Source organism: Haplochromis burtoni, unplaced genomic scaffold, assembly GCF_018398535.1.
Source record: "Haplochromis burtoni strain Fernald_Lab_line unplaced genomic scaffold, NCSU_Asbu1 Contig_945, whole genome shotgun sequence".
NCBI lineage: Eukaryota > Metazoa > Chordata > Actinopteri > Cichliformes > Cichlidae > Haplochromis > Haplochromis burtoni.
Window position 1 is genome coordinate 98,678 of NW_024583306.1, and position 13,298 is coordinate 111,975.

At 44.2% G+C, this 13,298-nt stretch overlaps 1 protein-coding gene across 1 annotated transcript in view; it reads left to right on the top strand.

Annotated features, from left to right (window-relative positions):
* LOC102301830 (vacuolar protein sorting-associated protein 8 homolog) overlaps nucleotides 1-13,079 on the top strand; it is a gene marked incomplete at its 3' end in the record, with an annotated part of 40,193 nt that extends 27,114 nt beyond the window's left edge. Inside the window, 15 exon segments of the mRNA XM_005951134.3 lie at nucleotides 315-320; nucleotides 630-754; nucleotides 2,891-2,977; nucleotides 3,185-3,252; nucleotides 3,733-3,886; nucleotides 3,977-4,036; nucleotides 4,750-4,857; nucleotides 5,059-5,139; nucleotides 6,334-6,504; nucleotides 7,506-7,580; nucleotides 9,533-9,568; nucleotides 9,683-9,773; nucleotides 11,039-11,085; nucleotides 11,169-11,258; nucleotides 13,033-13,079. Coding sequence (XP_005951196.2) covers nucleotides 315-320; nucleotides 630-754; nucleotides 2,891-2,977; nucleotides 3,185-3,252; nucleotides 3,733-3,886; nucleotides 3,977-4,036; nucleotides 4,750-4,857; nucleotides 5,059-5,139; nucleotides 6,334-6,504; nucleotides 7,506-7,580; nucleotides 9,533-9,568; nucleotides 9,683-9,773; nucleotides 11,039-11,085; nucleotides 11,169-11,258; nucleotides 13,033-13,079 — 1,246 coding nt within the window.
* Nucleotides 13,080-13,298: the final 219 nt, after the last annotated feature.

Below are 13,298 nucleotides of genomic sequence, written 5' to 3' on the forward strand. Positions count from 1 at the left end.
TCATGCATTTCTGTCTTTATTTCGTCTTAGCATCATTGCTTTGGTTCTACTTTATAAAATGTTGCAGAAGTCCCTTTTAAAGATGACAGATGTGTAACTTCAGTAACAGCATTCTGCCAGGCAAACTTCACTGTTATTTCAGAGACACACAACACTTGCTAATAAGCTAATTTACAAACACACACGCAGGAACAGAGGCTTCAGGGATGATGTTCTAACTGTGATGTGGTTTAACTGGAATTTGCTCAGTATTTAACTTGCAGCAGGGCTGATCAGTGTCTCTCTGTGTTGCTGACATTATGATGCCTGAGCAGGAAAAGGTATGACCACGTCTGTCAGATCCTCCTGAACGTTGTTCGTCTGGTGTTCAGCCTGAAACATCACTCTTTGTGTGCATTTTGGTTTGGCATGGTATTTGGTTTCATTTGTTTCTTTTTATTTACAGTACTTTGATTACTTTTATGGCTCTTCATTTAGTGTCAGTTTTGTTTTTATGTTTAAATTATGTGCTTTTTAATTCTGGTATTGCACTCGTAAAACTGAGGACTGGGACAACTTTCAGTTTGTCTTTTGCCTGTTTTTCCAGTGTTTCTCCTGCTCTGTCAGTTAAACGGCCTCTTCCTCTCCAGATACCAACCAGGCCTTGCGGCTCTGTCTGGGTACCAAGACGACTGGAGCAGAGTTTGGTGCCGTCTCTGCCCTGAGCATCAACCATGACTGCTCACGACTTCTCTGCGGGTTTGCCAAAGGACAGGTACTAGGACAAGATAAATAGACTTTATTTGCCACTAATTTACAGTTTTTTTTGTTAAAGCTGCCAAATAATAATGATGATATAATAACAGTTAAATCATAGGGCCCTTTCACCTCAGTGCATGTCGTGACTTGACACTGTGGAGGTGTTTGCTGTAGTCGGGTGGATGATTTCTAACTGTTGTTACTACCTGTGGCCAGTGGGTGGTGTATGAGGTCACTCACTAATGATGTGTTCCTGTATGTGATATTAACACTGAACATTTCATATAGAAACAGATGATTTATCAGTTGTAAGGTTTAGGATGTTTTTAACAATTTAATGTCCTGTAGTGAGTAATCCAAATTTGACATCACAGACGTGTCCTTCAGTTAAAAAAAAAAACTCACATGCTTCGCAATTTAGCATCGCCAGGGTCATTAGGTTGAACTCACCAATGCTCATGTTGGTCAGATGAAATCTCTGGGAGAAATTTGATTAACTACAACAAAACTGCTGCCAAAATAATTCAAAACAGCTGCCCTCCTTTTTGGTTTAGGACAGACTCTAAGAGTCTTTTTTATTGTTTTTAAAAACATTACTTTAAGCTGCCAAATTTGAACGATGGCTGGATAAGTACATATATAGAGAGATGCATAGACAGGTATAAATAGACTTTATGAATCCCACCGTGGGGACTATAGCAGCACAACAGGGAGGAAGAAGAATTTGGGCAAAAAAAGATTTCCAAGAGTAACTAGAACTCGATATTTTTTATGTGCACATGAAGTGCAGTGGGAGTGATGATGTACATATATTTCAGCAGTTATCTGTATTTTACAGTGTGACTGCTGTTGGGATGAAGGGATGACCTTCCCACCAGGGGAGTTGTAACCTGTACAAAGGTGTTAGAAGGTAAAAGACTGCTGGAGCGTCACTGAAAAAGTCCCGCACACCTCAGCCTGCCCAGCAGAGCTTCAGTTCAATTTTATTTATACAGCGCCACAACAGCAGTGGCCTCAAGGCGCTTCACAGTAGACCCTACAATAACACATACAGAGAAAAACCCAACAATCATGTGACCCCCTGTGAGCAAGCACTTTGGCCACAGTGGGAAGGAAAAACTCCCTTTGAACAGGAAGAAACCCCCGGCTCAGGGGGGCGGGGCCATCTGCTGCGACTGGTTGGAGTGAGAGAAGGAAGACAGGAGCTGACGTTGTCCTTTCTCGTACAGATCTGGAGTGTTTTCTGACCAGTCCGGTTTATTGTGAGGGTGAACATCCAGGAATTTGTACTTGTCCACGACATCAGTGCCAAAACCGTGCATGTTCACTGTGATGGGAGGTCTCACTAGTGTGGATGTGTAGGTGGTTGAGATCACATCAGATGATAAAGTGAGTGATGTCCTTCCTGTACGCCAGGTTGTTCCACTCACATACACATGCAACAGTGTGTGTGTCCCCACTGTCAGTGTATCTGAAGTCTGATTTGTAGAGTAGGACGCTCCCCAGGAAGGTCATATGAGTTAATGCTGATAGCTAACAGCTCATTAACACTAATGTCTTGTTCACAAACATCTGGTTCACATGCAGATAGACATAAATATGGAGCTAGCTGCTACCACAGTCTGTAGCAAACTCATTAACACAGTGAAAGCCATACCAGCGCTATGTGGCCCTGTGTTGGTGGTTCCACTTGGGCTACAGACACATTTCATTAAACCTTCTGTTAATGGATTTTCCTAAATAAATCTTTACTTTGCAAAGATTTGCACATTTTAACTATACGGATTATTTAGGACTGTAGCAGGCGCTCATAATGTGAGGTTGATCACATGTCATCCTCTGTGTGAGCGAAACTTGCACACTGTTTTGTCAGGATAAGGTCCGTTCTACTATTAATCGAATGCATTTTCGTGTGTTAGCCTCGTTTTTTCAGAACGATCATTAAATGATTGATTTGTTCATCTTTGTTTCATTTCCAGCCTTTTAAATCATTGCTTCATTCTCCATTTCAGAAACACATTAAGGTCGTAGCAAAAATAAAATTAGCACCAGCGTTGCTGATATGACAGGAATGCACTGCAGAATGTGTTCACAGCTTTCACTTGAGCTCATGACCACCTTCCTCGTGTCGTCTCTCCGTCTGCACGATCAGATTACAATGTGGGATCTAGCCAATGGGAAGCTTCTGAGGACCATCACTGATGCCCACCCTCCTGGGACAGCCATTCTGCATGTGAAGGTCCATGCACACACACACACTTGCAAAGTCAGCTTTGTTTTGTTGTTGTCACCAAACGTCACCCCTCCACTACTATTACTAAGGAAACATTTGTAACAAAGGTTGTATTTTTCTACCTGTGGCTCAGAGATGTCAAATGTTTCCTCCCTGATGATTTCTGTCTAACTTCTGTCCTGAGTTCTTCTTTTGCCTTTCTTGTTATTGCAGTTCACAGATGACCCAACTATTGCCGTGTGCAATGACAGTGGAGGATCTGTTTTTGAGCTGGCTTTCAGGTGAATGACTCGACTTTAAATGAAAAGTAACAGAAATGTTATTTTCAACCATCAGGTTTTATGTTCCTGAGCAGTTTTTACCCCTCAGCACTGAAAAGCTGATGAAGTATTGTTGGCATAGCTGGAAATGAGGATTTTCTAATTGATACCATAGGTGCATCTACTAAAGATCTCAGATGAGTTAGTAACTTTAACCTCGAGGTCAGAGGTCAAGTTTTTCAAAGATCTTGTGATAACTGAAGAAGGAGGTGACCTCGCATTTTCACACTTATACCATACGTACATCTACGAGGAGGCTGAGGGGAGGATACTTTTTGTAACCGAGGTGCTGAAAGAACTTTCTGGCCTTCTACCTCTTAAATGAACACATGTAATCCCACCAGCAACAAGTGTTGCCGTTTTAACCCGACTCTGATTCAGTGATTTTTTTATGTTCATCTTTCTCATTGGTTCCCCTGCTTTCCCCTCGTTTGTTCTCAGGAGGGTGATGGGGATGCGGTCATGTGACTCTCGATGTCTCTTCAGTGGTTCTAAAGGGGAGGTGTGCTGTATCGAACCTTTGCGTTCTCCTCCGGACTTCAGAGACCATCCCATCACGCACTACTCTCTGCTCGCTATGGCATCTCTCACTAAGGTGTGCAGATGCCAAAGCTCGTCCGCAGGTCATAATCGTGTTCTCATTCGTGCAGCATCAGGTTCTGATGGTTTTGTCTTTTCACCCCAGATTCTAGTCATTGGATTAAAGCCCTCCCTGAAAGTCTGGATGACATTTCCTTACAATAAGGTATGAAGTGCGGTTTGCATGTATGAGTCAGATCCACTGACGTGATGAGGCATCGTGTCAGATGTGATGGCACTACTTTGTTGTGCTGTAATTAAAGGATACAAAGGTTTCAATTTCATTTACCATGAACTGTAATCAAGAGGCAGAGCGGAGCTATCGAGTCCTTGTTTACCAGGCAGGCACAAAGAGAACTGCCCAGAGGTCCTGAAAGACTCGTTCCAGCTCGAATCGCCTTCTGCTCGACCGTGTGTCTCTCTGACAGTCAGCACGTAGGAGACGTTAAAATCAAGCTTTGATGCTTTGAACAGTCGGCTCAGTTCCATACTCAGCATCATCATTCATTTCTTAACTTGCCAACATGTCCGAAGTGACTCAGCTGCTGTTTTTAGCTTTTTTTTGCTTTGCAACTAGAAAGTTGGATTTCTATCTGGTGGTGTTACCAGCCACTGGTCCCTGTTCAAATGATGTGTCTTTCCCAGTACAGTGGATGTGCTTCTACATGCTCCTCCCCTTTTTGTTCCTTCTTAGTTAAAGAAGTTAAAGGTTGGATCTTATTCCAAAAACGTGTCTACGTTTTATTTAGTATCACGTCACAGTTAAGCGGGACAGGGCAGAGTTTTCTCCCCAACAAAGTGGTGATGGGAACGTGGCACGCCCTCAGAGGCGCTCCGTGAGATTTGTTTCCGATGTCGTGTTATGTTCTCCTTTGTTAGTCGGATCCATCCAGCGTTCCTCAGCTGGCCTGGCAGTTTGTTGCTGTCCAGAAGATGGTCAATCCAGTCCTGGCTTTTTGCAAAGGAGATACCGTCCACTTCCTCTTGGTAAGTGCTGAACTGTGATATATCAAAGCTTTCAGTAGATGTAAATCCTTACTATGTTAAAGCTACGAGGATACAAGCTGACACTAAATAATGGTGGACTGAATATTTCCCAGACGTCTGATTTCTGAAGCGCGTAAACACTTCCGTCAAAGAGCAGTTATCCCGGGATCATGTTTCTCTCCTCCACCACTGTTTGTTCAGGTAAAGAAAGAGGAATCGGGGACGATCCACGTCATCAAACAGAGACAATTCCAGCTCAGCTGTGACATCATCAGCCTAAGTGTAAGTACCCCGAGAAGATGCTCAACAGTGGCACATACTCACTCATGCACAGGTCAGCAGAGGAGTGCTGGATGTATTTAGGAGTTTAAGCCTTTCAGGATGGTTTATTCTTGTAAAATACGATCACTCCTGATGACAGCGTTTCCTGGAGTGAACCTCTGGTTTATTAGAAAGTTCCATTCTGCTGTTTTCCTGGGACAAAGACTTTCTGGTGCAGATCATATAAAACGCTGAGCTGACATCACTGTTGGAGAAACTTCAGTCCCCGTCATCAAAAAGTCTTCAGTAGTGAAACAGGACAAACACCAGCGGGGCGGGGCTCAGTGCCAGAGTCCTGGGAGCCTGAGGATCCTCTGGCTCCCAGGATCTGGATCTGATTTCTGCAAAGAGATCTCAGATGTTGTTCCTGGGATCTGCTGGAGCCACCTGCCCAGTTTGCAGGTCACTGGCCCAAGTGGCCCAATTACCACTGGGACCACTGCTGCATTCACCTCCACGTCTTCCAGAGCTCCTCTCTCAGCCCTCGGAGCTTCTTGAGCTTGTCCTGTTCCTTTTTCCTGATGTTGCTATCACTCGGTATCACGACTGTCGTCCACAAACTGCTACGTTTGGTTGGTCGGTCTGTCGCTGGTGGGATTCTGGGTGTCAGTGGTACGTACTGTGCAGGGCCTGTGCATCCATGATGGTTCCTCTTCTTCCTTCTCATGTTTCTGCTGCCTGCATAAAAACTGTTTAAGTTTAAGATTAATCACAGCGTGTTTAGCCAATGTAAAAATGTACTTTGTTGTTTGGGCTGGTGAGTTAGAGTATGAGTGCAGACTTGCTTATAGTTAAACATGTGTATTGTCTGATTATGGATTATTTTAATATGATTGAGGGAAAGCTGGATCTGTAGCCAATTCAAATGAGCTCTCAAATATGCAGCCAGGATTGTTCCAGAAACGTGTTGATGGCTGCCAGAGTAGTGTGGTTGAGGTGCAGGTGCGGTGGGACATTTATCGAAGTGACGTTACGATGGTGTTTGAATCTATTTGAACCTGTGTGTAAACTTCTTGTGTAGGTTAAGAAAAATGCCAAATACATTTTAACTTGTGCATCTCATTTTTCATGCTGTACAGTCATTGCACCCGTCAGAGTCATGGGCATTTATATGACCCTCTGTCTGTTTCCTGCTGTACCTCTGTGTCTCTGCAGTGGATTAACAGCCGTACGCTGGTCCTGGTGGACAGCCACGAAAAGCTGCACGTGGTGGACCGGCCTAGCCAAGAGGTTTTGGAGACTCTGGACTTGGAGCAGGTGCAGCTGGTCTATAACAGCCGACATTTCAAATCATTGGCAACTGGAGGAAACGTCTCCCAGGCTCTGGTGAGGGTTTAGTTTGTAAGGCATGGTCAGCGTTTGAGGCTTTTATTTGAGATGTTGATAGTTCGTGTTTTTTGGGAATCTGAGATTCAAAACTCATGAAAACGTTAGTCAAAACCCTGCTACAGTTCTCTGTTAGTAATAATGCAGCAGAAAACCAACAAAAACAAAATTCAGCCTTTGAAGAAACCACAAAACAAGTCACTTTGTCCAGAGAATAAGTTACCGCATTTTCAAGATTCAGATGTGGAACCAAAAATTGCGAGCTAGAACGCTCTCAGGAAGACGAAGGGAGAAAACGCAGCACGAAGAGCCTCTGAGGACCGAAATACAGGTAGGATCACGAGAGGATGGGAAACAGGAAGAAACGCAGCTCAGACAACTCGGACATGATGAGACGAAGGAAGGCACAACACTGATGTAGGACAGAGACTATCAAAATAAGACAGGAGATACGACACGTAGGCACAGACTCAGAGACACGAGCGAATACGACGACATAACGACATGGTGACAGAGGGAACATAGAGACGAGATTGACTGGAGACGTGGGACCAGGACAGGTGCAGAGAAAACACGGCACGTCAAAATAAAACAGGAAGCACACGACAGAGACACGGACTTGACAGTGAACAGAGGGAACACGGAGCACAGGGACAGGAGTGACACGAGGTTCAGTGGCTTTCACTCGGCACCATGAGCTCTACAGGTCAGCACAGGACGTTTAGATAGTTGCTCATTTAAACACAAAGACACTTCCTGATTTTAACATATCGAGTTCTGTTCATGCAAACCTGCAAACAGATTTTGAACCTGAACCTAGAGCGTTGCATGAATCAGGTCCTGGTTACCTTCTCTATTAATTACACCTGCATATCTTCTAAATTCTTGTGATTCAGGATCTGGTCCCAGAATTCCTGAGAAAATAATAACAATGTGTTTGAAAGCATTGGCAGTGAGTTCACCACTGACTTTTTGGCTGTACATCTGTGTTTGTGTTTCAGGCTTTAGTTGGAGAAAAGGCTTGTTACCAATCAGTCTCGAGCTACGCAGGACAGATTGTGTATTTGGGCACCAAGGTACTGTTTTGTACTATTTACCTTTCTGTTGTATACATCTGTTATATCATCACCATGGATGAAAACTTTTGTTATTTATCAATGGAAGCATTTTAGCTCAGGCTCAGTGGTTTGGAGACAAAGTCAGGGAGCTGAAGCTGAAATGGTTTGGACATGTGCAGAGGAGGGACGGTGGATTTACCTGCAAGGCAGGTGGAAAAGAGGGAGATCACGGATGAGGCTCGTGGATATAGTGAAGGAGGACATGCAGTCAGTAGTGTGAAAGAGAAGCATGCCATGGGTAGGGTGAGATGGAGGCAGATCTGACAGAAATGGCAGGTTCAGAGAGCGCTGGCTCTCCTGACTGGGTCATGTTGTGTGCCACGAGTTCATCTCTGTGTTGTGTGATCAGAGCAGTAATTTTACAAATGACAGTTATTTATTACAGTCACACAAGGTTAATAACTCCATCCCCGTCTCCAACGCGTGCAACATCTCAACACTGATGAGAATCAGTGGTGACAGAACATCATGTGCAAGTACTTGAACAGTTCATGAGTGTTTCTCAAAAACAAAGTTAACAAAGACTGAACGACCAAGTCAATCTGGCTCCTTCTTAGATGCGCTGCCCGCTCCGAAAACAAAAACATCTGTGACAGATGTTATAAAAAGGCGTTTGTGGTTGTAACCGGACTGCTGCTGTTAATGAGGATGTGAATACTGATAGAAGTGTGCAGGCTGGACTCTGCTGATTGCTCAGGTGTGACTTTGGCTCATTCTTCCATTCAAACAGTGTTCAAACCCTGAAGGTGCCTCTTCTGTGAATTGGCTTCAGTGTTGAGGAAATGCAGCATTAACACAGTCTTCCCGCCTCATCTGTCAGACCTGATAAAGATAAATTTTGAACCTTTACTCAGCGATATGAGAATCTTGATCGTTGGTCTCAGATGTATCTGTGGGGAAAGGTAAACGTAATCAAAATGGTATGTACACCTAAGTTCAACTATTTGTTGCAGGCTCTACCAATTCATGTTCCTTTGAAATACATCAAACAGTTTGACCAGCTCTGTAAAGCATTTACATGGAGTAATAAAAAGCTTAATTGAATCTGAAAAAAAGTCACGTGAACTGCGTTCAAGCTTGTTCCTATTTCAGATTTTAAATAGAGTATACTGGACACCCTCACGGTTGCACAGGGTGGGTCGAGCGACTGACGATGCATGCTGGAAGTGCCAGCAGGGAAGGGGCACTCTTTTACATTTGCTTTGGGGGTGCGTCAAAGTCCAAGATCATTGGATTCATATTCACACCGTAGTAGAGAAGGTTGTAGGTCAAGGTCCCATTCATGAACAGTCTTTACGTATTAGGAGACCCTTCAGCTTTGAGTCACTTACCCACTCCTCTTGCTGGGTACAAACGGCGATTATGCTGGAGAGGAAGCTGTTGGTGAAAGAGTGGAGGCCTCATCGACTCTTTGGGACAAGTGGCAGCTTACGAAAGATTATAGACTGCTGAATAGACTGGACGACTATAACGACAAATGGGCTAACTACTTTTCATTAGTTAAGGTCGGACTAAATAGGATAGCTGTAATTGGGTCTGTGTGAAACATTGGCATCATTATGTATTTATGTTGTTTTGGATCTTTTTTTTTGGGTGGAGATGTGCATCGATTCTCAATTTGTTTTGTTGTGACTGGGAATGTCCACTCTGTCTTCTGGCTTGTTTGTTTTTTTGTTTCTTTGTTTCTTTGTTGTTGTTTTAATATTAAAATCTAATACAGTTTGAGTCATAACAGAAAAAGACAGTCATTGTCCTCCGTGGACTATGACTAGGACCTGTCAGTTATGTATACATTGTATATTTTTGGGGTTTTGAGGTTTAATAATCAGAAGAGTTTCATATTTCAGAGAAGAGCACACACTGAGCGTGTCCCATTTGACTGTCTAATGTTATGTTGTCTCACCCCTCAGTCAGCTCACATTATGACTCTACGGAACTGGAGAGAGGTGGGTGTGACAGTTTGAGTATCTGTCCATTAACAGCAACAATCACTGTTTAATTAGAATTGCGTAGGCCTGACCTTGACCTTTGCCCTTCCCTGTCTCTGCTTATATGTCCAGCGTATTGACTGCTTGATGAAGCAGGAACATTTTGTTGAAGCCCTCTCTTTGGCCTGGTCCTTTCACGAGGGAGCTGCTAAGGCTGTGGTTGGTGGGTATAATTCATTTCACTCCTCTGTCATCGATATCACAGCCACACATTACACTTGTCTGCGATATCTATACCGAGCGCTGTGATGCCCACTAGGACCACCGTCACCTTCACCCTCCACATCTTCTCCAGCTCTTCTCTGAGTCCTTGGTGTTTCTCCAGCTTCTCGTGTTCCTTCTTCCTGATGTTGCTGTCACTCTGTATCACTACGGCCGTCTTCCTCTTCTTGTCCACCGCTACTATGTCCGGTTGGTTAGCCACCACTGTTTTGTCCGTCTGTATCTGGAAGTCCCACAGGATCTTAGCTCGGTCATTCTCCACCACCCTACAGAGTCGGACAGTGTGGTTCAGAATGGTGCAAGTATTGGAAATGAGAGTGTCATGTAGTCCAAGAAGTGTGTTTGGAGGGCAGCATGGTGTTCAGGAGCCGACTGCTCGGGAGGAAAACGACCACTCGTGATGCTGCAGAGTCGTCTTCTGGATGGAAGAGGAGTAAACAGTTGGTGGGAGGGGCCATGTCGGTCAGCCACGATGCTAGTGGCTTTCCGAATGTAGCGTGAGGTGTAAGTATCCTGTAGACTGGATAGAGAGCTGCCAGTAATGCGCTCAGCCGTCTGCACAGTCCTCTCGAGGGCATTCCACCAACGCAGCAGTCTCTGGATGATGCATGCTCGTCCGTACACATTTAATGCCCAGTAATTCACACAGATCTTTCAAAATGTAAGACATAGAAAGGTGCCCTGACCACTCCAACTTTAAGACTATCTGAAATGGCACCTTTTGGTATCTCCATTGACAGTAAAAGGCAGACGTGGAACGATATGTGATTAACTAATTGGCATTCCAGAAATGTGCACAGCTGGTGCCCATTCTGCTTGGATGCCAGTAGGATCGTGTGATAATCCAGACTTTGGTCATATCCAGTGTGACCAGCCATCAGTTATGATATGTGTATCCTGGATTTCACTGCCATTTGGGGCTATGAAGTTTTAATGCACGCTTTTGGCACTTTGGTCAAATCCGTTGACTGTCTTGAGCATGACCATAATAAGCTGCCTGCAAAGAATAATTCCTGACCAACACCAGCACCAACAGTGGGGTCGTTTCCTCTGCCAGTTTATGACAAACAGTATCACTGCATGCTTGTAGCTAAATGTTACCATACTCATAACATTATACTGATACTGTTATATATACTATATTATACATACTATACTTATATATACTACTTATGACAGATCATTTGTGAACTGTGTGTTTTTAAGGCCTGTATGGAGATTCTCTGAAGAGGAAGGCAGTGGTCAGTGACAAGGTGAGAAAAGATACACGTTGTCTGTTGCATCAAATCTACTTTTACTTTGACATTTCAGCTTTCTAAACTCACCGTGTCTACAGATGATCGAGATCCTTTTCCAGTTTGCTGAGCATGCTTTGAAAAAGTGTCCAGAACAAGGCAAAATCCAAGTGATGGAGCAACATTTCCAGGTAAACTAAACTGCCTTAGAGAACACAAGTGTGTAGCCACAAAGTTAGTACAGTAGCATGGTACTGGCGTCCAACCGATCAGTCCACTTTGTATTAAACTGACGAGTCTGAACAGTTTCTGGTTTTACATCTTATTATTCAGGATCTGAGTTCATCAAGCATATTGGCCTTAAGTTCTGTGTTTTGTAGAAAAAAAAGATTCCCTGGTTGCAGAGCATTATAATTAGAACTAGGGACGTTCCAACGAACTTCTTAGTTGACTCAAAGAAAAATGAGACAGACTAAGAAACACTCAGATATCAGCTTCAGTTCCAGAAGAGTTTAATGGACAAAGACAAATCCATTAATCCCACGCTTGCTAAATGTGCAGCACCTCGCATCGTACCAACATTATACTCTAAACAGAACTGATATAAACTATAACACGAAAGCATGATACCACAAAGATGTGTAAAAAATAAATAAAGACTAAAAGTGTGCCGGTGCATTATGAATGATGCACATTGCTCAAAAATGAATGAAATAAAAGTTAAATGGTAAAATAACGAAACATAAATCGTGCAGCATCATTTTCCCCACTTATCTGAAGTTGGACTGCACATGTGTAATCCCTCCAGTGTGTCCCGGGAGTACATGCCGTGCCATCACCCACCCAAGAGGCTACAGCCCCACCTGGCTCACTCTGAGCCCCTCCCAACTGACTGAAGTCCTCACCCTCTGCTCAGGCAGAGCCCATCCACCTTTCAGAGAAGGCTCATTTCCGCCTCTTGTATCCGGGATGGCATTCTGACGGTGTTAAGAAAAAGATCAGGCCTAGACTAACAGATTGATGGTGTTTCTCAACAGTGATGCTCCATCTGGTGGCCGGTGGCTGTGCAACATTTTTAGGATACAGAAATTTACCCGTGTTGTTCGAAAAAAAGTGATTTCCAATTCAAATCAGTTCAGTTTTTTTATACAGCACCAAATCACAACAACAGTGGCCTCAAGGCTTGTAAATTAGACCCTACAATAATACAGAGAAAGGCCCAACAATCATATGACCCCCTATGAGCAGCACTTTGGCCACAGTGGGAAGGAAAAACTCCCTTTTAACAGGAAGAAACCTCCAGCAGAACCAGGCTCAGGGAGGGGCGGGGCCATCTGCTGTGATTGGTTGGGGTGAGAGAAGGAAGACGGGATGCTGTGCAAGAGAGACAGAGGTTAATTGTGGGGCGATTGTGGCTCAAGAGTTGGGAGTTCGCCTTGTAATTGGAAGGTTGCCAGTTCGAGCCCCAGCTTGGACAGTCTCGGTCGTTGTGTCCTTGGGCAAGACACTTCACCCGTTGCCTACTGGTGGTGGTCAGAGGGCCCGGTGGCGCCAGTGTCCGGCAGCCTCGCCTCTGTCAGTGCCCCCCAGGGTGGCTGTGGCTACAATGTAGCTGCCATCACCAGTGTGTGAATGGGTGGATGACTGGATGTGTAAAGCGCTTTGGGGTCCTTAGGGACTAGTAAAGCGCGATATAAATACAGGCCATTTACCATTTAATAACAAGTGTCAATGCAGAGAGGTCTGCACATAGAGAGCGGAGAGTTTTCCAGTGTTTCCATTCTCTCTGTCCTTGCTGGTATTCATAAAGCAGCCAACATGATTTACCAATGGGCTATGTGTATGTAGCTGAAAGAGTTAAGATGCTGATTGTTACTGTTTGATCAGCTCTGTTTTGTTGACATGAATGTTTAACATTTGAAGTAATTCTCTACCAACCCCACCCTCTCTTTGTGTTTCTCTCAGGATGTAGTTCCAGTCCTGGTGGATTACTGCCTGCTGCTACAGAGGGCGTACGTGAACACACACGTGAATCTAAATTGCCCATAGCTTAGCCCTGTCTGAGGTGTGACCTGATAGGATGAGGGAAGAGGATAGGTGGATGGATAACCTTTTAGGTCTGCTATTTTATCTTTGGGGCAGCGTTGGCTCAGGTCGTCTACCAATCGGAAAGTTGGTGAATCAGCTGACTGTGTGACCGTGAATTTCAGATAAACCCCTTAAGTATAGAA